Source organism: Callorhinchus milii, unplaced genomic scaffold (assembly GCF_018977255.1).
Source record: "Callorhinchus milii isolate IMCB2004 unplaced genomic scaffold, IMCB_Cmil_1.0 Scaffold1, whole genome shotgun sequence".
NCBI classification, from domain to species: Eukaryota; Metazoa; Chordata; class Chondrichthyes; order Chimaeriformes; family Callorhinchidae; genus Callorhinchus; species Callorhinchus milii.
The window spans coordinates 112,354,074-112,379,717 of NW_024704742.1; the positions used below are offsets into that span (position 1 = coordinate 112,354,074).

The following is a 25,644-nucleotide window of genomic DNA, read 5'->3' on the forward strand; positions in this document are numbered from 1 at the left end:
TTGTCCTGGCGTGGGATTAGCTGTTGTACTCGCTGTTATAAGATTCACTTCATTTCTGATGAATTATATTTTGTGAAGAACTTCAAGACATTCAATGTTGTGTGAATGGCACTATATAATATAGTCATTATCATTAGGTATCTCCTTTCTAAAGATCACACAAGATTGCTCCAGAGGAAGAAGGCCGTTTGGTCCATCTGATCTCATTCCTCCAGAACACCCACCCTACCGGCCTCCCATCACAGTATCAAGCTGCTTTTTAAATGAATCTAATGATTTCGCCCTCAACCACCATTCCTGGCAACTTATTCCAGCTGTTAAATTGTTCTCTGGGTAAAGAAAAGCTTCCTGGAATCTGTCTTGAAATTGCCCGTTACATCTCTAAACCTATATCCTTCTACTGTCTTGGAGCATAAAGTATTGATCTGTGTTACTTTTTCAATCCCATTTAAAATGTTTTACATCTCTATAAGGCCCCTTTGGAGTCACCATCTTAATTGAGCCCAGATATTCTCTTGCCTTATCTGCGCTCACTAATCTTTACTTGAGTGGTGGACAACCTTTTTGAAACAAGAAATATTTAAATCAGGAAACATTTATTTTGTTGGCCAACCAAAGAGGTTGTTGCTTTACTTAGATGAGTAGTAGCTGGATGGACTAACATTCACACATCAGGAGAAATGTTTTCATGCACAGGATTGTTAGGATAAGGAATACGCTGCTGGGAGCGATGGTTGAGACAAAATCCGTATTGGCTTTCAAGAGGGAAAAAGACAAATACAGTAAAGAGTGAATTTTGAACGTGCTTACGGTCACCTCCCCCCCTCCCTCTCCCCTGGTTCACTGTCAGACTCAGTCACTGTGAAGATCTCCGGGCGTTACCCAGTGTGAAGGGCGCTGTCTAAATGCAAGTTATTGTTGGTGTTGTTTTGGGCCAAGAGCAGGTAAATGGAAGTGAAAGGACTGCTCTGGAGCCGGCACAGACACGATGGACTGTGCCGTAAATTTCTCCGGTTCCTATTTCGCACCGACCGCCATTACTTCCACTCTGAGGTTGCACTGACATCTTCTCACGAGACAGGATAATAATAATAATAATCCTTGCATTTGACATAGCGCCTTATCACGTCATCGAGACGTCTCAAAGCGCTTCACAGAATGTACTGTAAAGTGAATTGACTGTGTATTTGTGAGCGAACCGCGGCAGCCAATTGCGCACAGCAGCGTCCCACAAACAGTCGTGGATTGAGTGATCAAATTATTATCGTTTTTTTTTTCTTGAGGGATTATTGTTAGACGTGTGGAGTAAGGAAACTTGCCCGTGGTTTTGTCCTGCCGGGAATCGAACCCAGGTCTGTGGCTTGCGAGGCGAGCGCTCTAACCACTGACCAGGACGACCCGCAATCAGAACACGTTTGTAGCCCAAAGTCCACCAAATACTAGCCCCAGAGTAGCCCAGATTGCACGTCACGGGCTAATGCACGTGGAACACAGTTGCCTGATTGTGGGTCAGTGCTTTTGAAGCTGTTCAAGAAAAGGTACGCACCAAAAAACCGCCCAATTGGGCGCGAACCCGCCCAACCCCGGCCGCACTGCGCGAGGAGCGACACTCGCGCCTCCCCGCCCCGCGCGGGGTGTGCCCGTGCGCGTCGTCAGCCGTGCGAGCTATCGGCTCACATGACCTGTGACGTTGCGGGGGGGAAGTCACGTGGGGAGGGGGTTTTAAATGCAAGCGACCGTTAACGGCCGGGACGAGTGAGCGCGAAGCGTGTGGTAGGTGCTGGCGGCGGCCATTGCCGTGTCTGCTCCTTTCATCAACTTATTGTCTGGTGGGTTATTTAGCTGCCCAGTACACGTGGAGTGAAACCGGTCCCGAGGTTACTACACTGGTTTAACTCTACTTGTACTTCAGCCCCTCCCCCCTCCCCCCCCCCCCCCCGGCTCTGGCTGGTCTTGCGGTGCTTTCCTCAACGTGTTTAAACCGCACTTTTATTTTTTTTTGGTGTCGAGCAGAATGTGCCGTAAAGGGGATTGACCCTATTTCGTGGGTGAAATGTGGCCGCCATAGATGACGGGCGATGAGGGGGCGGGGGTGGGGGGGGGGGGTCTGGCTCCCCGAGCTTCATTCGGAGCCCACTGCAGGCCTGCGGGCTGCTCCTCACCCTGATGTGTCTGGGCTGGAGAGAGAGAGAGGGGGGGGGGGGTGGTCGGTCGGTGTGTCTGTTTGAAAAGAGGAGGGAGTTTCTCCCAGTGTGTGCTGACTAATAAATGACCCCCTCTCCCCTCCTCCCCCCCCCCAATAAAATTGGTCACTCAACGCCATAGCTATTTGTGCTGTGCGCAAAACTGGCTGCTGCTCCGCCTCACCGAGCCAGTTTGGCGTCTTGTTTGACCCTCAACTATCCTTTCTACCCTCAACTATCTGTTCCATGACCCGCTCTGCCTTCCCCACCTCCGCGCCATGGCCCGGCTCCGCCACTGTCTCACACCGCGGGCTGCTGAAACCCTTAAACAGGCGTTCATAATATCGAGGCTCAACTCTGCAAACTCCCTGCTTGTCGGCCTTCCCAACTCCTCCCTCCACAGGCTGCAGATCATCCAGAACTCTGCAGCCCGTGTCCTCCCAGGCACCAGGCTCCGCGACCCTATCACCCCCATCCTCGTCCGACTCCACTGGCTTCCCATCACACAGAGGATACAGTTCAAGATCCTGGTCTTCACCTTCAAAGCCCTCCATGGTCTTGTTCCCCCTAACTCTGCGACCTCCTAACCCTCTACCAACCTGCCCGTTCCCTCTGCTCAGCGGGCTCCAGCCTGCTTCACGTCCCCCACCTCGTCTGCCCCACCATTGGTGGGCAGGCCTTCAGCTACTCTGCCCTCACCCTCTGGAACTCCATCTCGCAGTCCCTCCACCTCGCCTCCTTCAAACCCTCTTTGACCGTGCCTTCGATCACCCTTCTTCGCCCTCTCTGATCCCGATCCCCAGCTCGGGTCCGAAACACTGACAGTCCAGCACCTTGGGACGTCCTCCTGATGTGAAAGGCACTATACAAATGTAACTTTGTTGTTGTTGCTGCATTTTGCCCACAAAATACACATTTAATCTGCTTTATGGTATCCTGTGAAGTGCTTTGAGATGTCTTGATGTCATAACGTGCTATGTCAAATGTAAGGATTATTATTCAAGTGCTCTGCTTGCCAGACTCTGCAGCTCTTTCCTACAAAAGGTGCAGAGCATCCAGAACTCAGTTTATGTCCTCTCCCGCACTTGGCTCCATGAGCCCATCACCCCTATCATTGCATGGCTCCACTGCTCCCCAACCCTCAGCAAATTGAATAAATCCTTATTCTTGCATTCAAATTTTTCCCCCTATCTTTGCCTTACCTTGAATGTCCCACATCCCCACTAGTCAGCTAATATTAGGTCTCCTACCTAATTTATCCCTCCATTGTTGGAGGGGCCATCCTTCAGTTAACCTGAGGCACTGTTTCCATGTTCAGGTGGATAATAAAGATATCATGGCAATAGTGGGATCACATCAAAGAAGGCATATTTGGTCTCCTGGGCAACAATCCCCCAGATAAAATTGGTTATTCACTTCATTGCTGTTTGTGGGATATTGCTGTGCAAATTGGCTACCACATTCTCCTCCAAAATACAGTCACTGCCCTTTATCGTAAATGCTGTGAAGTACTTTGAGATATTCTCCCGATGTGAAGCTTCTATAACAAATATATGGATTATTTATTATTACTATATTATTAGTAATAAAGGGAGGTTCTTTCTGTGTCCTGGCAACCAATCCTCCAGATAAAACTGGACATTCACTTAATGCCTGCTTGTGGGACATTGGTGTGTGCAAATTGGCTGTTGTGTTTGCCTACACTTACAATCATTACACTTTTCAGTAAATCCTGTGAAGTACTTTGAGAGGTTTTGATGACTTGATAATGTGCTATTTCAAAAGCAAGGATTATATATTTCTGGAGAGTTTATATAATGTGTGTAGAGATATGTTTGCAGTAATTCTATGATCACAGCTGCTAATAATAACTGCAGACTTGAAAACTATATTTCATTAAAAAATTCATTGTTCAGAATTGGATGTACAGTATTTTGGACCTGCACAAATTGTTTTAAGCTTGTTCTTGTTTAAAAGGAGCATATTAAATTTAGAAGTAGAATAAAGAAAAAACTTTTTTTTCTGGGAATGCAGTCTAGATTCATTTGTTACTACCTGCAATGTTTATCCACAGTACTTTTCTTTCCAGAATCAGCACGAGATAAACTTCACTTTATTTATACATATGCATAAACCTGCAAAGTTATCGCATTTACATGGCACAATACAACACTGTTGGGATGTATAGCTAGAGGTGTAACCTAGAATTTGAAAGAGATTATTTTAAAACAGTTTGTGGCTTTAATGAAGTACCATTGAAGTATTGTAGGTGCTTTTTGTCTCTTTTCAAATAATAATTTAGCTATAGGGGAATAATAAGATAGCTAATAGGAGATAAGTAATAATAAAAAAAAACTTGCATTTGGTATTGCGTCTTTCATGTCAGGAGGACGTCCCAAAGAGTTTCACAGGATTTACAGTGAAGCGACTGTATTTATAGGTGAATGTGACAGCCCAATTGCACGCAGCAATGTCTCACAAACAGTCATGAAACGAATGATCAATTTTATTTGGGTGTTTGTTGGCTAAGTTAATAGGAGAAACTATGTTCTCTTTTCGAATAGTGTTATTTTAATATCCACCTGAATAAACAGACTGGGTCTCAATTTAATATCTCATCTGAGGATGGCATCTCCGACAATGCACTGGAGTGTCAGCTTAGATTATGTGAGTTCAGGTCCCAATGTGGGTCTTGAACCCACAACATTCAGACCAGAGGCGAGAGTTCTATTATTGAGGCAGACAGGAGATCTAAAAGAGAATGACCAGTTTTTTGATCTGGGAGATTGTTGGGCAGGACACCGAGAGAAATTCCCTTCTCTTTTAGAATAGTGTTATTCGTTCTTTAATGTCAGACAGGCCTGAACAACCAGACAGGTCTATAGTTTAATGTTTCTGCAAATAAAATCTTGTTGGTGTTGTACCTCTCCAAGGTCCTGGAACGAGTTGTTGCTTCTCAGCTTCGCTCCTTCCTCTTCCACCACTCCCTTCTCGAACCCCGCCATTCAGTTTCCGTGCCGCCCACAGCACAGAAACAGCCCTGGTCAAAGTGACAAATAACATTCTGTCCATCCGCGACCAGGGCTCCCTCTGCCTCCTCGTCCTACTCAACCTCTCTGCTTCTTCCGACACCGTTGACCACTCACCTCAATCTCCACGGCGCTGTCCTTGACTGGTTCAGATCGTACCTCTCATACCTCCTGCACTTCATCTCAAATGGTTTCTCCTCTAGCCCCCGCACCGTCTCGTGTGGCATTCCTCAGGGCTCTGTCCTTGGTCCCCTCCTCTTCAATATCTATATGCTCCCACTTGGTGACATCATCCGCAGACATGGGGTCAACTTCCACATGGATGCGGATGACACCCAACTCTACCTCTTTGCCTCCACCCGCAACTCCAGGACCACTGCTGTCTTGACTGAATATCTGCCGGACATCAAGTCCTGGATGAGCCAACTTTCTTCAGTTGAATGTCAACAAGACCGAGGCTCTCCTGATTGGCTTCCGTCAGTGCCTCCACCTTACTAAGACAGACCGGAACCTTGAGGTTTTGTTTGACCCTCAACTATCCTTTCTACCCCAGATGACCCGCTCTGCCTTCCCCCATCTCCGCAACATTGCCCGGCTCCGCCACTGTCTCACACCGCAGGCCACTGAAACCCTCATACATGCTTTCATTACATCCAGGCTCAACTATGCAAACTCATTTCTTGTCGGCCTCTCCTACTCCTCCCTCCACAGGCTGCAGATCATCCAGAACTCTAAAGCCTATGTCCTCTCCCGCACTAGGCTCTGCGACCCTATCACCCCCATCCTTGCCCAACTCCATTGGCTTCCCATCATACAGAGGATACAGCTCAAGATCCTGGTCTTCACCTTCAAAGCTTTCCACGGTCTTGCTCCCCACTATCTCTGCAACCTCCTACCCCCTACCACCCTGTTTGCTCCCTTCGCTCAGCGGGCTCCGGCCTGCTTCACGTCACCCGCTTTGCTCGCCCCACTGTTGGCGGGCGGACCTTCTGCCACTGTGCACCCACCCTCTGGAACTCAATCCCTCCGCCTCGCCCCCTCCCTTGCCTCCTTCAAGACCCATCTCAACACCCTCCTCTTCGACCGTGCTTTCGATCTCCCTGCTTCCCACCCTGCCCTCCACCCTCCCCCACTCCTACCCCCAGCTCGGGTCTGTAACTCTGTCTGTCCAGCACCTTGGGACGTCCTCCCGACGTGAAAAGTGCTTTACAAATGTAATTTTGTTGTCACCTCTGACTGATAAGTTGATATAGTAAATAAAAATGCAGGTTATTTTTATAATGTGGAACAACCAGCACCGGTGATGGAATGAGAAATTACGAAGTTCTGTATTTTGAAAAAGAACCAACAAGTTCCTGCCAATTACAAGTTATTTTATTTATATATTTAGAATTATTAGATGTGAAGATGGGTACCTTGTGGGAAGTTTAGATGGATAGGCTAGATAGTCTGCTTTAGTCTGAAATTATTGCTTTCTTCACGTGCCAGTGAAATTCTTTATTTCCAGATTTAATATCCTATTTGTTTTCTAACTATTTACTTGTCGCACTATGGAAATTTACAATACAGATAAATTTGGCCCATTATTATAACTGTGCTGGATCTTTGAAGAGCAATCCATTCAGTTCCATTTCACTTTTTCCTATACCACTTTAAATTACTCCTTTTTAGATATGTATTCCCTCTTAAAAGTTAATATGAATTCAACCACATCTGGCAGGGCATTTCATATTCTAACAGCTGTGTGTGTGTATTTTTAAAAAAATCCTCTTTCACTGCTCCTTTGCTAATTATCTTAAATTGATGCCCTCTAGTCACTGACTTGCCAACCATTTGAAGCAATAAATGTGAACATTTTTAGAAATAATTATATGTCCACGGAATATTAACACTAAACACTCTCTGTTAAATATTTGTGTTATTTATATTGGTAAGCTTTTGGGATGGTACTTTGATGCATTTGATATATTGTAAGGGTAAAAAAGGGTAATAATTTGATGATCTTCCTTTAAAAGGAGAATTTAAGTATAAATATATACAATACAATATTTTGTGATATTGAAACTTTTAATTTATATACATTTAATGCTGATGTACTTGCAGAGATAGGCATCTGACTGTTTTTGTATATTTAGATTGCCTTTTATCAATGCTTCATAAAACACAATTATTGGTTGCATAATGGTCTTTCATTTATTGGTTACATTTCATGGTCTTTCAATGGACTTAAATTTAAATGAGCAGAACTAACAAAATCCATGACTTAAGTACCCGATCTGTGCAGTGAGAACTTCCGAAATGCATATTAAGTCAGTTATAGGCATTAATAAAATAAGCTGAAATCTGGAGAGGATTCCGTAAGTGGTAGAGGATGCTAATCAGTAGTTAATATTTCATGAAATGTTAGAGTTACATTATATTTTTGGAAAATTATTTGAGGAATTATTTTTCATTTTTTTATACCACCTTGAAAAAGAAGGTAGCTGTATTATTAAAAATGGATCTCTGAAAGCAGGATTTTCAAATCTTGATTTACACATTTTATATTGTTTTTTAAAAAACTGTAGACTACAAGGTAAGCATTTTTCCTTCCTGTTTAGTTGTTTCAGTGAAATATTTCAATGACTACCCTAATCCACATGAACACAAGAATAAAAACTTAATATGTATATTCACAGTAAAAGGCAATTGGAGACCTCAGTATTATGCCTGGGGATAGCAAGCATAGTGTCATTTTTGATGATATGAAAGCATCCAATAATTATATAGCAGTGAGCCATTCAAAGTAAATTGGGGAGAAAACTATGCTCAGATGGAAAATCAAGCAATTTCATGAAGGTTTAGTGCTGGAACGGTGGGTGAAATGGTATGTTGGCAAAGGCTCCCATGACATATTTCAAAGTGGAGCTCAACATTAGCCTCACACCTGCATTTTGCAGCAAGTGCAACAACAGAAATCCTAAACGGTAATCGTGCTGACTTTTCCGCTTCATATCCCTGAAGCAATCAAGCCAATTTAGTAATCCTGCAATTACCCTGGCTGGGATCAGCCAACTCGTCACAAGACTTAGGAGAAAACTATAACATGGGGCCTTCATGATCTATATGACTGTTTCAGATTAGATTGTCTCTTTAACAACTGAACCACCGTAAAAGCCCTGTGACTTTTATTTTTTTTAATGTGAATGCTAAACATGAAAATACTGTGCTAGGTAATCCATTACATTCAGTACCAAGTCAGATATTCCTGGAAAGTGGGGAGAGAGAAAGAGATGATCGCTTATACACACTGCTCTCACTATGGCTGCTTTGGTTTAAACAAAAAACAATCTTTAAAACAAAATTTTGGTCACTCACTCCATGTGGGACACTGCTGTGTGCAATTGGCAGTGTGTTTCGCCGACATAATACACAGTCAATATGCTGTGAAGCACTTTGCGACGTCTCATTGATGTGAAAAGACTCTACCAAGTGCAAGGATTATTATTTGGTTCTCAGACATGAAAAGCAAAGTTTTCTAATGTTTTGTTAATCTTACAAAAAATTATTTATACATTTTATTTATTAGTTAATGACCTAGAATATTCTTTTGTATTCAAGACTTGAGTAATGAGTGTTCAAGGATGTATCACAACAGTACACAGAAGAAATGCTGGACATTTCATAATGAGGAAGAACTGGAAACGATGAGAACTGAAGCCAATCAGACATTTCGGGCCAAGCTTTTCGGAAGTGGAAAGGTAAATTACTTGATTGATTTGCACGTTTAGAAAATATTCAATTCGGCAAGGTTTTAAATAAATTTTATCTTAAAAAGCATGTTCTATTGTACCTATAATCTGTCTGGTAAGTTTTAAGTTTTAATATCAGGTTTGAGCTTCAATATTTTATTCATTCTGAAGTTGTTTTAAAAAATTATAATCTTTTAAATTTTGGTGTGCTGAAATAGTAATCCTCAGTAGGTAAACATAGGTAACACTTCAGTGTTTTTGTTTAACAGTGTAGAATGGCAACACCATTTATCAATTCAAGTCTATGACCATTGATCAATACCTTCTGGAGATCCAATTTTGAATGCCACTGTAACTGTGGATTCAATTTCATATTAAATAATAATTAATTGATTAATAACATACCTACATGGGATAATGCATAATGGGTAGTGGGAGAATTCCATTTTCCTTGACAAAAGTTAATTTTTATCTTATTGTTTTGTTAATTCTAATAATAATAATAATAATAATCCTTGCATTTATATAGCGCTTTTCACGTCGGGAGGACGTCCCAAAGCGCTTCACAGAACACACTATAAAGTGAATTGACTGTATATTTGTGGGCGAACGCGAATTCTGGTGTAAACTTAAGTCATAAGTATTTGGCTTTGGAGCAAAGCTATGGTCAGATTTTCTTCTGTTGTGTTAAGTGATGGGATGCGGGTTTCCTTACAATTATTATAAATCTTTCACATTGGGAGGATGTCTCGAAGTGCTTCACAGCATACACTGTAAAGTGGAGTGGTTGTGTTTTGTGGGCGATCCTGGCAGCCACGGGAGAAAGGGAGCGAGTCAGAGGGACTCTGGAATGAAGTTCCAGAGAGTGGGGACAAAAACCCTGCCTGCCAATGGTGGAGCGGATAGGGTAGGGGGCATGAAGCAGGTCAGTGTTCACTGCGAAGAGAGTAGCTGGTTGCTAGGTTTGAAAGAGGTTGCAGAGATAGGGTAGAAGGATTTGAAGATGAGAATGAGGATCTTAAATTAGATCTGCTCAGGGATGGGGTGCCAGTGGGTCAAGCAAGGAGGGGAGCTGAAGCTCACGGAGCTGGGGAAAGGTGCTATACAAATTGAAATTGTATTGTAATGCCCTGAAGAACTGAGGAATACCACATTTGTCTCTGGGGGTTGGAGGAGAAGCCATTTGATAAGAGAAAGTGGATATGCCAGGATAGGTGGGGTGGGGGGGTTAACAAAAAATGTCAATTTAAATTTATTCATCTACACTAGGCAGTAAATCCTGTGAATCATTTTGAGATGTCCTCCTGACATGAAAGGTCCAATATGAAGTGCAAGGATTAATTTTATTTATCTGTAGAAATGGTTAGAAAGATTAGTTAAACATTTTTACTGAAGTGACTTATTGCTTTAGTTGTATATATTTCATTTCTTTCTTTGTATGCCATCACCTGGGCCAATAGAAAAGTGTGGAAATATTTGCCAAAATTGCGTCAAGATTTGTAAATTCTGTGGACAATTGCAGGGATTTGTTTGGCACATTTTGCAGAAAATGGCAGAATTGATTGGTCCTATTGAGGTACATTTTATTGCCAAACTATATTTTTTCACTCTTATTGATTATAATCTAAACATAAGGAAATAACACTTTAGATTGTTGCAAAAAATATTAATTACCTCTTTAATGGGTGGTCATTTTGTTTTTTTTGTGGTGGAATGGGGGGACACCAACCAGGCTACAGGAGCTCACCACTTCCTGCCTCTCAGGGCCAGCACCACACACAGAGAGTGAGAGGCACCCACAGACACTGAGAGAGAGAGACACATACTCACAGACATAGAAAAACACATGGACAGACAGACAGAGAGAGAGAGAGCGAAGATATACACACACACACAGACAGTGGAGAGACACACATACACATTCACACACATTCAGGAACACACACATAGAAGAGATACAGACACACTCACAAACATACATACATACTCACAGATGCACTCAAAACAGACATGCATACAGAGGAGAGAGATGCATAGATACTTACAAACGCGCACACACATACAGGGGAGAGAGAGACACACACACACACACTCACAAACGCATGGAGAGACACTCACACAGAAACTCACAAATACACATATAGAAAGAGACATACTCACACAGACACTGAAACACAGAGACACACAAACACTTACAAACACATGGAGAGAGACACACAAACACTTACAAACACATGGAGAGAGACACACAGACACTCACAAACAGAGAGGGACACACACACACTCACCAACACACAGAGAGACACACACAGAGAGATACAGTCACACACACAGACACTCAAACACAGAGAGACACACACACGTACACTCAAACACACATAGGGAGGGACACACAGACACTCACACGCACAAATACGCAGACAATCACAACAGCAGGGCCTCAGAGAAGCCCGTTGGCCACTTACACCGCACATACACACTGGCCAGAAACTACATTCATAGCGGGTTTGTAGTGGATTTCGCGGAAAAAGTACAGCTACACTTTTCTATTGGCCCAAGCCATCACCCAGAAGATGCATTCGGGTGCCAGTAACTGGAAGTTTACCACACTGCTATCTTGTGGCAAGACTAAAACACTACAATAATGTATTTATTACCTGCCGTTTAGCTCATTGTTATTATTGACTGTTACAACTTGAAGGAGCTTAATCTGGTCCTAAGTGAAAAGAAAATGAGTATAAATTTGAAATATTGGCTTTTGAAAAATAACTACACATTTGCCTGAAATTCAATATACGGCAGTTGGGCAGGAGGCATACATAGAAAACATTGTTACTTTATATTTTCATTTACAAGTGTTCGTGATCAAAGTTAGTCATTAAAGCTTTTCAGCATCTTTGCTGAGGAGCGACTACAGGCTCTCTAATACTTTTGTCTTAGTAATAGTTGTTTTGGTTTCATTGTAGTTCCCTCCAAATGACTCCACACATTTGCTGGAACCTCACGAAGAAGAAGTACTTCGTAAATACTATGAAAAACGACTGTTGGACTTTTGCAATGCATTTAAGCCAGTTATGCCCAAATCTGTGGTGGTAAGAAGATTGGAAATCTGCATTTAACTTGTCTTTTATCTTTACTTGTTAGTAGCCGTGTTACAACTTGACTATAAGTCTGTTCAAACCATTTTTATATCGCACTAGTGTGCTATGCACTGTAAAATAATATACTCGTGTTGATTCATTTTCATATGCTATATTTATGTAAAAACCTGGGTTCGATTCCGGGCAGGTAAGGGGGAAACCTTGGGCAAGTTTCCTTACTCCACACGCCTGATAATAATTCCTCAAGAAAAAAATACATTAATTGGTCACTTCAATCCATGCCTGTTTGTGGGACACTGCTGTGTGCAATTGGCTGCCACATTTTTCCCACAAATATACAGTCAATTCACTTTACAGTCTATTCTGTAAAGCGCTTTGAGACGTCTAGAAGATGTGAAAAGCACTACAGCAAATGTAAGGATTATTATTATATTACTAAACCACAACTAGAAATGTTTTGCTATGACTATTCGGCAGATTACATAGTACCAACACAAATAATCGACCCTATGAAATTTATTGAAAGTCACATATTCAACCTTCATTTGGGTACTGGACCTTCTCTGAATCTGTAAAAATCCCTGAAGGATAGACCAGAAATCTGACATGTATGGCTGGCCAACAAAATTCTGGTTTGTGCCACTGGAGTAACTATTATCTCTTGCTGTCTCTGATAGTACTGTCTGCAGAAGTGTATAGAAAATGTATTAACACAGGGCAATGTGCTAACATATTATAGTACTTCATAGCTGCTGCGATGAAGCTTTGAGGCACAGCATGAAATTAATGTTTCAAAGCTTGAGTAACATTCAAAATTTGCTTACTCTTTGTTATGCAAGTGCATTGAAAGCATTTTGCCTTTGCAATCAGAGTGCAGTGAGTATACTTTTGGATTATTATATTATAGTACTCGGTATGGCATACTTCTAATTGATAGATGAATATTAACAAAATATTAACATGTTTGAAGTGTCCTTCAATGATGTGCTTACTACATTTAAATTTTTTTAATTAAATTAATTTTTGAAATTGAATTGTATTACCATTGGAAAATCACTTGTATATTAACTTTTCAGTTTCTGAGAAATTCTTGTCTCCCCTTTCCTTGGTTTTCAGCTCATGGACTGATAATGAGCTGCACCTTTAACATTGCTTTTATTTCTCAAAAGTTGCTCTATTACTGTAAACCTGATTCTACAAAGTCTCCAAACTATATATTCTTCCAATTTTGGTTTTAAATTTTAAAATGTTACAAGAAAATAAAACTGCAACCAGTCGAAAGGAATGAAGGCTGTCAAAAATTGCAAATGCAAAATGTTGCAAACTATTGTAAAGATAATAACCCAAGTAATAATCTTCAGAACATTAGGATACACAAGCATACAGATGAAGGTAATATTTCCATATGAATTAAACTATTATTAGAAACTAGTTTAGCCAGAAACTGGTGTATAGCTTGAATAGAAGAAAATATTTTTCCCTTGTAAACAACAACTCACATTTATTTTTAAGTAGTGCCCTTCTCGCAGGGCATTAGCTAAGCCAAATATTGGAAACTCAAGTCCAACACAACATTATGAACATGGCGAGTGCTCAGTGAAATCCTGAGCCCTTGGCCGTGACCCCAGGTCCATTGATGTTCTGTTGCTTGCTGGGCTTATCACAGCCTCGATAAGCGCCAACTTTCTGCAACCGAATGTTGACAAGATGGAAGCCATCCTGCTTGACTCCATTAGCGTCTTCTCACCTGTGACTCTGATCTCCTTAAATTCCCTGGACTATCTTTCAGACTCGCTGAACCTTTGTGCAACCGAGACATCAGGTTCAAGCCTCAGTTATCCTTCCTACCCCACATACGGTCCTTGGCCAGGACCACTCTCCTCCATCTCTGCCACATGGCCCGCCTCTAACCATATCCCACACCCATTGGAGTTGAAATCCTCATTCATGCGTTTGTCACTTCTCACCTCGATTTTTCCAATGCTCTTCTTGCTGATTTGAAGGGATAACATTTACAGTTCTAATAATACGTAGCCAAAAGTCATAAATTTGTTCACCTGTTTAAAATACAAATTTCTTGTGTTAAGATACGTCATTGTGAGTGTATGCCTACAATGTTCTTTTTCATGTTTGTTTAGGGTACGGCAAGTATGTTTTTCAAGAGATTTTACTTGAACAACTCCTTGATGGAATACCACCCGAGGACTATTATGTGAGTCTTCATCTTTCATTTTTGTTGGGAAGACTGTTAACAAGGCTCGTCTATTCTCATATTTAATATGGGAATCAAATGTAAGTATTATTATAGAATCATAGAAACTTAGAGCACAGAAGGAGGCCATCCAGCGCATCGTGTCTGGGCTGGCTTCCAATAAGCAATAACCAGATTACTTCATTGTATAGGAGCACTTGACAAGGATGTGATTCATCGCTTGTCCTCTTTAGCTTGGTGATGTGGCAGCGGCTTCCAACCCGTATACTTAAGCAGTCGATGTCACAGAGGATTGCCCAATGTTGCTATATGTTGATGATTCAACAGATAGAGGTGGAATAGAGGAGTCGGAGAGAAGGCTCTTGCCGGGTTATAATAATAATACTTGCATTTGATATAGCGCCTTATCATGTCTTCGAAACATCTCAAAGCGCTTCACAGAATATACTATAAAGTGAATTGTGGGCGAAATGCGGCAGCCAGTTGCGCACAGCAGTGTCTCACAGTCACCGACTGAGTGACCAATTTATTATTATTTTTTGAAGGAATTATTACCCCCAGAAAAGCGATCTGTCAATCGACTAACAACCAGATTCTTACTTACTGCTAGGTAAACAGAGGCGTGTGGAGTAAGGAAACTTGCTCAATGTAGTTATTATTTACCACTCGGGTATCTCGCTTGCGAGGTGAGTGGTCTAACTACTGAGCTACAGGATTCCACACTTTAAGGTCATAGGGTTTAAATACAGGCATGGACGAGTTAGGCTGAATGACCCGTTTCTATGCTGTAACATGTAATCCGGTGTGTTTTTTTAAAAAGTACATATTCAATTAAAATTGAATTTTCACCAACCTGTGGTTGGTGAAAATGCCCCTCAATTGCATTTTTCCCCCAGAAGACAGTGAGTAACCTTGAAGTTTTGTTGTTGCTTCTTTAAGAGTTCCTTTTTATTTTTTGTAGTATTGTAGCCCTTTGTTTTGTTGTTTTTATTAAAGCATTTTTTATTTTTCTGATCTAGGTTGACCTGTGTATACTTGGCATGTAAAGTGGATGAATTTAACGTCTCCAGTTCACAGTTTGTTAGTAATCTTTGGGATAGTCCTGCGGGTCAGGAAAAGGCACTGGAACAGATCCTGGAGTATGAACTCTTGCTCATTCAGCAGCTGAACTTTCATCTGATTGTCCACAACCCATTCCGACCTTTTGAGGGATTTCTTATTGATCTAAAGGTATGATACAAATGGTGGTTTGGTTTGCTTTCTGGGTCAATTCAGAATAGTGTCTGTTTTGGAAGGCTTATTGTGCATAGTCTGATTTAACCATTTTTACTGCTGGGGATATCCTTATGAGTGGCATAATGCTTACCTTAGAACCTGTAAGTTATAGGCTGGACTGTTATTCTCCCCAGTTACAAGCTTTAATTGCATTATTCATTTGTTTTCAGTTTGACCACAAGAGAGAAATAACCCACATTTAACCCATTTTAAAGCCGGCATTCACTTGTTGAATGATCTGAAGCAATTTATACCAAAATCAATGAGCAGTTGTTTTATATTTCAACTTTTGTTTTTGATCGGTATGGAAAGTAAGAAGTAAATAATCCTTTCATTTAGTATATCACCTGTCATGTTGGGAGGATGTTCACAATATGAACTGCAAAGAGAAGTGACTGTTTTTTGTGGGTGAACATACCAGTTTTAGTTAACACTTCAATAAAAATTAAATAGAAGAACACAAGATCTCTGAACTCCAAAATGCTTTTCCTGTAGACATGGCCATATCTATTCTTTTGATTAAGTCCGTTAGAACGACAATGGTTTACATTTATGTAGCATCTTTCATAATGGGAGAATGTCTCAGAGTTTCACAAACCTGCTGTGTTTACTCATGTCCTGTTTTTGCTTTTCTCTGTTAAGAACCATTTTCTAATAACAATAAACCAATTAACTATTTGAAACTACTAACTTGATTAAGATATATCTTGTAGCTAAGTAAATTTTGTAACTAACTAAAATTAACGAATTGTTCCATCTGGTGGTTGCTGATAGAACTACATTCAATTATAATTTTGTAGTTAATTAACTTGCGATAAAACCGGGATTACAATTCAATTTAGAAAATTATTGTTTTAGTGAAAAATTAATAGAATTTGCACTCATTCTTTTTCATCCAAGGCTCGATATTCAGCGTTGGAAAACCCAGAAGTTTTGAGAAAAATGGCAGACGAATTTCTCAACCGAGGAACTATGACTGATGCTGGCCTTCTATTTCCACCATCACTAATTGCAATAACTGCTATCCATTCTAGTGCCTCCAGAGCTGGTATTAATATGGACGGGTATGTCTTTAACATTCATGCTATAAAATAATACAGCCAACATATTTTTACACGGTACATTTTTAATAGCCTTTCACTCACTAATGGAATCCCAATACATTCTCTGTAGAAGATTCCATTTTCCCAACATTAATGCAAGTCTGAGAATGGTAAATAAAACTAGGTAATGACTTAGAGTAAGAAACGCTCTATATTAAGTGCCCAATAAAGATTTTGCTTGTTTGTATATTAGGATGGGACTGAATGTTCATCCAAAAGGCATAAAGGCCAAACATCTAAGCCAACATAGTACTGGAAACAATGGATTATATCTCATGAATCTACTGGAATTCTTTGAGGCAGCAATAAGCTAACTTTTCATTCTTCATTAATGTGTATTGGAAAATTAATTGGGTGGTATGTGAAGCCATTGCATGAATTATTTTCATGCGTCAATGGAATTGTGTACATTAATATTCAAGGTCATAACTGTAAGGTGTTCATCCAGTGAATTTAGGTTTGATTATGTTCTTGGTGTTTTAGTTATTTGATGGAAAGCCTCCTGTTAAGAGATGATCGAGACTGCCTTTCACGGCTAGTTGAAGCAATCAGATGTAAGTAATCTTATCAATTGATATATAGAGCAGCAATTTATTTCAGGGGTGTCAAATATTCAGCCCCTTCTATTTTTTCTGATGTATGTGCAAACAGTAAGAGAAAAGGCCGCTGACGAGCTTATATCTTGGACAAACAAGAAAAGTGAGTTGTGTACGATGTTGCTATGGATATGCATTGTACTCTTGTGCACATGGACACAAGATTATTCCCTTAGCATGAAGGTCACTTTTACAAAGTGCTAACAATATAGTATTTCACCCACAAAATATTCACTCTACAGTATATTCTGTGAAGTGCTTTGAGACATCTCAACGATGTGATTAGGTGCCATTCCCAGCAGAGCGAAATGCTGGGCAAGTTTCCTTCCTCCATACACCTGTTTACCTAGCAGTAAGTCTTAGTCGATTGGTGGATTGCTTTTCCGGGGGTAATAATTCCTCAAAAAAACCAAATTGGGCTCTCAATCCATGATTGTTTGTGGGATACTGCTGTGTGCAATTGGCTGCCACATTTCATCCACAAACATAGTCAATTCACTTTACAGCATATTCTGTAAAGTACTTTGAGATATCTAGCAGATGTGATAAGGTGCTATATCAAATGCAAGAATTATTATTCCTTCTATACACAGCGTATGGTGAAGATCGGATGGAAACTTAGAAAGAGAATGAGTTGCAGTGAAAGAACTCACTTCTAAGGGTAAACTCAACACAGCCAATCAAACCTGACATTGATGTTCTTGTCATCAAATGGGTGTCAGCTCTCTGGTCCTTCAGTTTTTAAATGCAAGACAATCTATTATAATGCAAATGTCTAGTAGACCCACAAGAGTTGTTGCCATTTTTCCTGCATGCTCAGTTTGCAGAATGTGACGTTGGCAGGAGCTGCTTTATTCAGGAAATCAGTCTGACTATCCCACCACCCCCCCGTTCATGCTTATTTGCTCATCTAGTCTCAAAGGCCAAATCAGTTTGATGCTGATTTATTTGTAAAAACAAGTGAAATTGCTGAAATGTAATTCTGTAATAACGTGGCAGTTTTTGCTTCTGTTAAGATTGGTGTGTAAAAGGCTTAAAAGTTGTATGTTACAAGAATTACAAAAATTTATATATTCTAGAAAATCCAAACTTTATTTGGAGGTAATGTTACATATGCATTACAACAACTTGCATTTATATATGTAAGGTAATGTCTAGGAGATGACATAAGAAGTAAGAATTGAGGCTGGACTTAAGACAGAAAGAGTGGGTGCGATAGAGATAGGAGGGAGTTAGGAATGTTGGAACTTTCGGCTCGACCAGTGATGATGGTGTGGAAAGGGCGGAAGCGCACTGAAAGCCTAAGTTAGCTGAGGGGAGTGGGTGAGCAGGAGATGAGATGTTAGGGAGTAAATGTATTTGTAGATTTGAGGACTGGATGTGAGGAACAAAGGAAAGCTCGAGATCAAATAAGACACCAAGGTTATGTACCTTTTCAGTTTGATAGAAAGGTCAAGGAGGCCACAGCCAGAAGAAAGGAAGCATTAATCAACAACTTGACTCACTTACACAGGACATTAATCCTGGGATTGCAAATTGCATTTACCTCATTCACTGAATTTACCAATGCTCCCATGTTTTTTCTCTTCTGCTTAATTTTCTTGTTCTTTCCTTCATTTTCACTCCATAATAATAATCCATGCATTTGATATAGCCCCTTATCACTTCTTCGAGACGTATCAAAGCGCTTTACAGAATATACTTTAAAGTGAATTGACTGTATATTTTGTGGGCGAAATGCAGCAGCCAATTGCACATAACAGTGTCTCACAAACAGTCGTGGAATGAGTGACCAATTATTTATGTATATATATTTAAGGAATTTTTACTCCCGGAAAAGTGAATCCGCCAATTGACCAATAACCGGGTTCCTAATTACTGCTCGGTAAACTGAGGCATGTGGAGTAAGGAAACTTGCCCAAAGGTTCGCCCTCTACTTCATAGGCAAGAACACATTTAAGGGTAGTTCTCCTGTTTATTAAAAAAATTACTAATCTGCACATATTTTTCACTTGTCAGTAGTCACTAACCTTTAGTAGTGAGCAATACTGTTCTGACCCTTAATAGTTTTCTGCTACTGTGTCAATGTTCAGTAACTGAACCTGAGAAATAGGATTTGTTGTGCAAGTAAATGTTCATTTGAAGTTGATTGTTATTAATGTAACTGTACAGAATAATTCTATGAATATTTAATATTGTGTTTACCTTGCATTTGTATTTTAAATAATCCAAAAATTAATATATATATTAAATGATCACTTGTGTTCTTCAATCCAACAGTATATTAATGACTGTATAAATTGACTACCAGTAACTACCAGTAGAATACTGGTTATCAACATGTCTGTTTATTCTCAAAAGACGTTGATACAGTGAAATTGGCAAAAATAATAACCTCACATGAACAAGTAGAGAATATTTAGTACATTGTGGTACTATTGACACTATTTAAATGCTGATGGCACAATTTTTTATTTAACACTAACCAAATTGTACTTGGCGTAATGTCCCATTATCCATAGAGATCATTTCCAACTAGTATGACTCTACTATAATGTAGATATCCTGAATTATGTTGCAATGTAATGTTAAATCAGGAAACCATTTTACCTGTGGTAAGGGTGGCAATTTGGTGGCCATCATTTTTTGGGGGGTTCTTAAAATTAGGGTTAATATTCAAAGACCATTCAGTTCCTCTTTGAAGCTTGATATTGTCCATTTAGGTTTTCCCACCTCTAACCAAATTAAGCGTATTTGGAAATGACCTGTTGATTTATTGCATGCTGAAGTATATTCTGAGGAAAATAAACATGTAAAGATTTTTTTTTTGCATATTATGTATTATACTTGATTGTTTGGCAACTCAAATTATTTTTACATCTTGTGTTGAGTAGGTATAAAGACCCTAGTAAAGAAGTATGATCCTCCCAAACCTGATGAAGTTAATCTTCTGAAACAGAAGCTGGAACGTTTTCATAGCTTAGATCTTGGCTTCAGTACAAATCTGTAAGTAATGCTGACTCTTTGTTAGTGATATTAAAAGGACATCAGGATTTGCTATATTCAAGCTGAACTAACTGTATTAATTGCAACTTTTGGTTTGCAAATTGTGATCAAAGACCACCAAACAACCCTGTGCCAACTAATTTCAATTTTACACAATACATTTGGTTTGAATATCACAAATTATAGTGAAACCTTGTTAAAATACAGCAGTCACCAGTTTGCTAAAATATTTCAGGGTTTGGTTATAATGTTCCTTAACTTGGTCAATTTAATTTTGTTTTGAACCAAATAATTTTTTTTTTGCATTGCTCTGCTTGATTCTTTTAAGTTAGCAACTTAACAACTTGCACTTATATAACACCCTCCACATAGGGTAGCGTCTCAGAAGGCTTAACAGTGGCGGAGCCTGACTACGAGCGGGGGGGAAGGGGCCACAAGCACGGTCGAACAGGAAAGCTTTCAGGCGGGACTTGAAAGAGGGGAGAAAGGTGGCGGGATTGGGGGAAGGGTGTTCCAGAGTTTTGGGGCCGAGTTAAATATTAATTTAATCTAAACTTGCTTAAGTTTTTTCATGTTTGATTAGTGCTAAAATAAAGGTGATAGCTGCACTAGTCCCCACTTAACAATTGGACATATTTGTATCTTTAGACAGTCTGCATATGTAGATTAAAGTATTTAACTGTGTGTTCACAGTAAGAGAAAGAAAGGATACGAGGAAGATGGAATCATTTCAAAGAAAACCAAAATGGAAGAGGTTAGTGAAATTCAGCTAGTTTCCCAGTATTTGTTTTAAAAAGCTATGTTATGAAAAACTGTGGTACTAAAGAAGAAACACAAGAGCAGGTTGGCTTGTGTTATTTCCTTACTTATTTCCCAGATTTTGTACAAAATTTAATAAGTTGTTAACCTGGTGCAGTTTGTAACACTTGCCTCTGAGTGAGATGTTTGTGTATTTAAGCCCCATTTTGCATCTTTGAACTCAGTCTTGACTGAGATTCTGTAAAAGAGGTTGTTGGAAAACTGACGCAGTTTAGGTGGTTGTTAAAAATCCAATGGCACTACTCAAAAGGTTTTTCCTATTGTCTTGGCTGACAATCCCCAGGTAACAATTCAGTTCATTGTCTTTTGTGGGCCATTGCTGTGTGCAAAGAGGTAGCCATATTCACCTACAAACTACATTTTATAACAAAGCCTGTGAAATGCTTTGAAGACATCCTAATGGTATTAAAAGTACAATATCACATGCAAGAATTATCAGACCGAGCACAATTTTGCCTGCAACTTGCACTTCCTTCAAGTCATTAAATGTTATTGTCCTTACTGATATGATTTTAGTTTTCCTGTAGATAAGCTTTTAAAATTATAAGCAAATTGGTGACTGACGATATAGCTTGATTAGAAATCTCATCTGCTCCCTTCCATTTAAATTGTAGTAGAGATTGATGAAAAAGTGCCAACAATTCTCTATAGGTTAAGGACATTTTGAATATCCCTATTGGATTATTGGTCTCTTTAAAAAGACAGACTGAAATCTGTGTGCACATGGATCAGGCTAAATTTTTGAAACTTAATTATGTGATTCACACCATTCAATATCTTTGATCATGGTCACCTGAACAGGTTATACAATTATTTTGTCTTATCTGCAGGAAGAATGGAGTGATGAAGATCTAGCAGACACCATGTAAATTGCTGATGGAATTGACTGATCTCACCAATGATCTGCAGCTCATTTGAGGCATATGACCAACCCAAGGAGGATGTGGCTTTAAGATGAGATACACTTCTAAATATGTCAAGTTAAATTTCCACTGCTGTAGTCAACTAAATTACATTTCTCTGAAACTTGTTTGAGAAAATGTAAGTCATTGTTCCCAACGTCTTCAGAAAAGATCATGCCAAAATGTATGATTGTTCAGTTCACAGTGACAGATTAACCAAGATTGTGGATTATGGAAAACATTTGAAATAAAGATTTGCTTTGTAAATTTTCACACAAAGAAAAAGATGTTGAATGCTTGCATTTCATTACCTTTCATCGTGCATGTAAGCACGTTGTTATTATTTCCCCAGTGTTTGAAATAAGATCTAAATAATTTGACTTGAGTAATTCTATTTCATGGTATCCCATCACCTTTTTTAAATGCAAGGGATACAAATAAGTATTGGTCAATATAACTTGTGCTGCCATAATAATTTTTGTCCCCCTATTCAGAACTTGACTAATATAAAACAAATTCAGATTTTGTACTGTGAAGCATTACATGTTTATTTCACTTAAACCTGGGCCTTAAGAGCAAGAGTTTTTCCATCGTACTGTTCCTATACTTGCATTTAAAGAGTCAGTTAGGGTGCTATTAGTGGCCTTTAGTGAATGTTTAACACAGCCTGTACAATATTTAGCAAACAAACTGGTCTTTTTGGAAGATTATACAAATGACAAACCTTCTAAAGCAGTTTCCATTTACACACATGCTCTATTTCCGCTCCCAAATAGCTTTTTATGACTGTGGCTAAAGCCACTGACATCCTGTCACTTTCATTTGACCTCTAGACATTTTAATTGTCTTGTTGAAGTTTGGGTTGTCAGATACTCTGTTGACTCAGGGGTGCCCTGATCCAAATCAACTTTATGAAGCAGTACAGCACAAGTCTAGGTCCAACATCCTATATCAAACATTTGACACAAGATCCCAGCATAATGAATGCGCTTGCCAGACCTAGAGAATACCTTCCTGGGAATCCTTAATACCCATTCAGTCAACTGCCAAGCTTAAGACTTCATCTTGATCACTTGAAGAATGATTTACCATCATGAAGCAATGAACCTTACAAATGGGCATTACGTGCAACACTGAGCTACTTTTCCCAATGAGCCTCATCAAAATCCACCCTTGCAGCAGCCTTTAATCATACAACGAGACATCAATTTACAGATCTGCTTTTACCTAATTGTTTGCAGCTTGAGTAGCTCCCAACAAAAAGCTAGGGTACTATTCAATGTGAAACCATTGAGCAACATTTGATTTTCTCCCTCCAACATATCCCAGACAAGAATAAATCACAATATTTTAGAAAATATATCCTTGTAACACTTAAGAGTTCTTTCTATTTCTTAGGCAATGTGATTGTTTCCATTTCTTTGCAAAGTTTTACAATATTTGGATCTGAAATCCATAACTGATGCACATTTCACTTTAAAATAAAAAATTTAAATAACTGGTTACTTTATAAAATGGTTTAATAAGTGCATGCATTTCCAATACAATAATCAATAAATTTATTGAACTATTCCATGTGTTTACAGTTGTAAACATTACTTACAAAGCTTTTGATTTTGTGACTAAGAACTTGTCACACTATTGTCCTTTTATGGAAGACAGCCAGCCAATCATACAGTATAATTAAACTGAATCAAAAAAATCAGTGGCACAACAAAACAAATGCTGTGATATTTCTACTCATCCATTCTTTTGTCACTCAATGAATGTCTGTTGCAGAAGAATTTTTCTAGGAGTACAAAATAACCAGTTTTTAGTTAGGAATTCCTCAACTTAATGATGAACCTGCATTTAAAGCATTCGTCCAATAAACTGTATAACCTTGAGATTAAAGATGTAAGCAATCTTAACCATTGGAGTAGTCAGTCACAAATTATAGTATAAAATGCTGTCGAGACCATAGTCCAGTTTTAACAAATTCAATGCATTCTTCATTTCATCAGTTGACTGGCATTTCATACTACATCTTGGAAAACCACCCTGGGAACTTTGGCAACTTGAAATATTAAAACATCTCCAAGGCCCACGGATATCCACCTAAATTTGTGAAAGGTGGCTTGTTCACCAAGGCTCAGTGGCGAGTGATTGGTTCAGAGCAGAAAGTGCAAGTGGTGACCTGCACAAATAGCTTACAAAGTTACTGGTGAAAACATCAACCAGAATTTTTTGCATAGTTCGCACAGCAGAAGGAATGTTGTACATGGGTGTCAATTCAAGAGTAGCAGGGAAAAGTGGGATTGCTGTGAGTTGTCCAAAGACAATGGTAGTGCGTGCAGAATTCTGTAAACCTTTAAGGCTGCTTGCTACCTGTTGCTGTTAGACATTGAATACTGGTTTTGTTTCTGCTGCAACAGTTCTGTAATGGCCAGAAGTTTCTTCAGGACATGCTGAAAAAAAGTTAAAACACTGGCTTCAGGTACAATAAATAATACATTCAGAAGAAAGTTTTAACTGATGCTATACAATAGTCCATTTACTGGAGATAGTCTGTCATTTGTTCAAATATCAACTATCAACATTCAAGTAAAACTTTTTTCCAATCTCAAATAGTTGGATGGTGGAAAAGAGCAATTAACTGGGTACATGGAGCAATTCCAGTCTTTAGTCCAGGATGCTCTAAGAATCTAATTCATTCACTCTCTAGTCACCATTGCTAACAATAACTTGTCCAGCTTAATTTAGATGGGGGGCATGGGGAACATGCTTCACTGTGAAGTCTAGAATTTTTCATCGTAATGCAGCATTCTGACAAGAAGTATTGGAATAGTACTTAAATGACTTGATGAATGCACCAACTAGCACTGCCCTGAAGCCGTAGATTTATATTCTACAATAACAACTTGCATTTATACAGCATCCTTCACACAGGATAGCGTCTCGGATTCTAGTCACCTGCTGGACTCCCCGTTCGTTGCTTTGGGTGCGAAGTTCATCAGAATGTGCTGAACATACTTCATGCAAGGCTGCCAGGTCACGAGACAAGTCAGGCCTAAAGTGCTCTGTTGTGCAAGGGAGGTCAGGAATATTCTGAAAAGGAAATTTTACCCTTATATTAAAAACAGCTGATTGTGTGCAAGTAGAAATTTGAAAGTAGAACTGGAATCCAAGATGGAACTAAGTAGATCATTCTTATAACTCAGGTAACCAAAAATAACTGAAAAAGTGATTCCCAAGAGTCTTAATACTAGTGGCATTTGGACACTCACAATTCATTTTCAGGACCACATAAAATGCAATGAGTGCTCGTCTACTAAAGACAGCACCACAGTCACATTATTTGTGTGTGAACTGAAAGGTGTGAAACAAACAGTAAAATGAAAAAAAAACTTAAAACACCTTTGTGGAATAGCATCGAGCAAGAGATGAAGTTATGATGAAGTAGTGGGGTAAGGCACATTACACACCCTAAGGGGAAATGGAGAGGAGGAACAGAAAAAGTAAAAATGCTTTTATTCAGCACATTATGAACTCAAGTTCATATGGCTGCAATATTGCAACAGACTGCTGGAATCTTTATGTCTACCCATGCCAGTTTGTTGAAAATGGAAATGATTGTCTCCATTTTGCCACAGTTGCAAATAATATACAAATAAACTTCTAAAACAGTAATTCAACTACATATTGTGC

General features: G+C 39.4%; 2 protein-coding genes across 2 annotated transcripts in view; one reads left to right on the plus strand and one right to left on the minus strand.

Annotated features, from left to right (window-relative positions):
• Positions 1–1,713: 1,713 nt before the first annotated feature.
• On the plus strand, positions 1,714–22,231 carry ccnh (cyclin H). Its single transcript, NM_001292373.1, is given in 10 exon segments — positions 1,714–1,773; positions 8,813–8,952; positions 11,910–12,035; positions 14,183–14,256; positions 15,276–15,486; positions 16,432–16,595; positions 17,118–17,188; positions 20,125–20,236; positions 20,930–20,990; positions 21,886–22,231. Coding segments are annotated over 9 exon segments (975 nt in total). The 5' UTR covers positions 1,714–1,773; positions 8,813–8,835; the 3' UTR covers positions 21,925–22,231.
• Positions 22,232–23,462: 1,231 nt separating this feature from the next.
• Positions 23,463–25,644, minus strand: part of rasa1b (RAS p21 protein activator (GTPase activating protein) 1b) — a 75,071-nt gene continuing 72,889 nt past the window's right edge. Inside the window, exons 24-25 of the mRNA XM_007899740.2 lie at positions 24,910–25,044; positions 23,463–24,404 (exon numbers count right to left, since the gene is read on the minus strand). Coding sequence (XP_007897931.1) covers positions 24,321–24,404; positions 24,910–25,044 — 219 coding nt within the window. The 3' untranslated portion in view covers positions 23,463–24,320. The remainder of the gene's footprint in view (positions 24,405–24,909; positions 25,045–25,644) is intronic.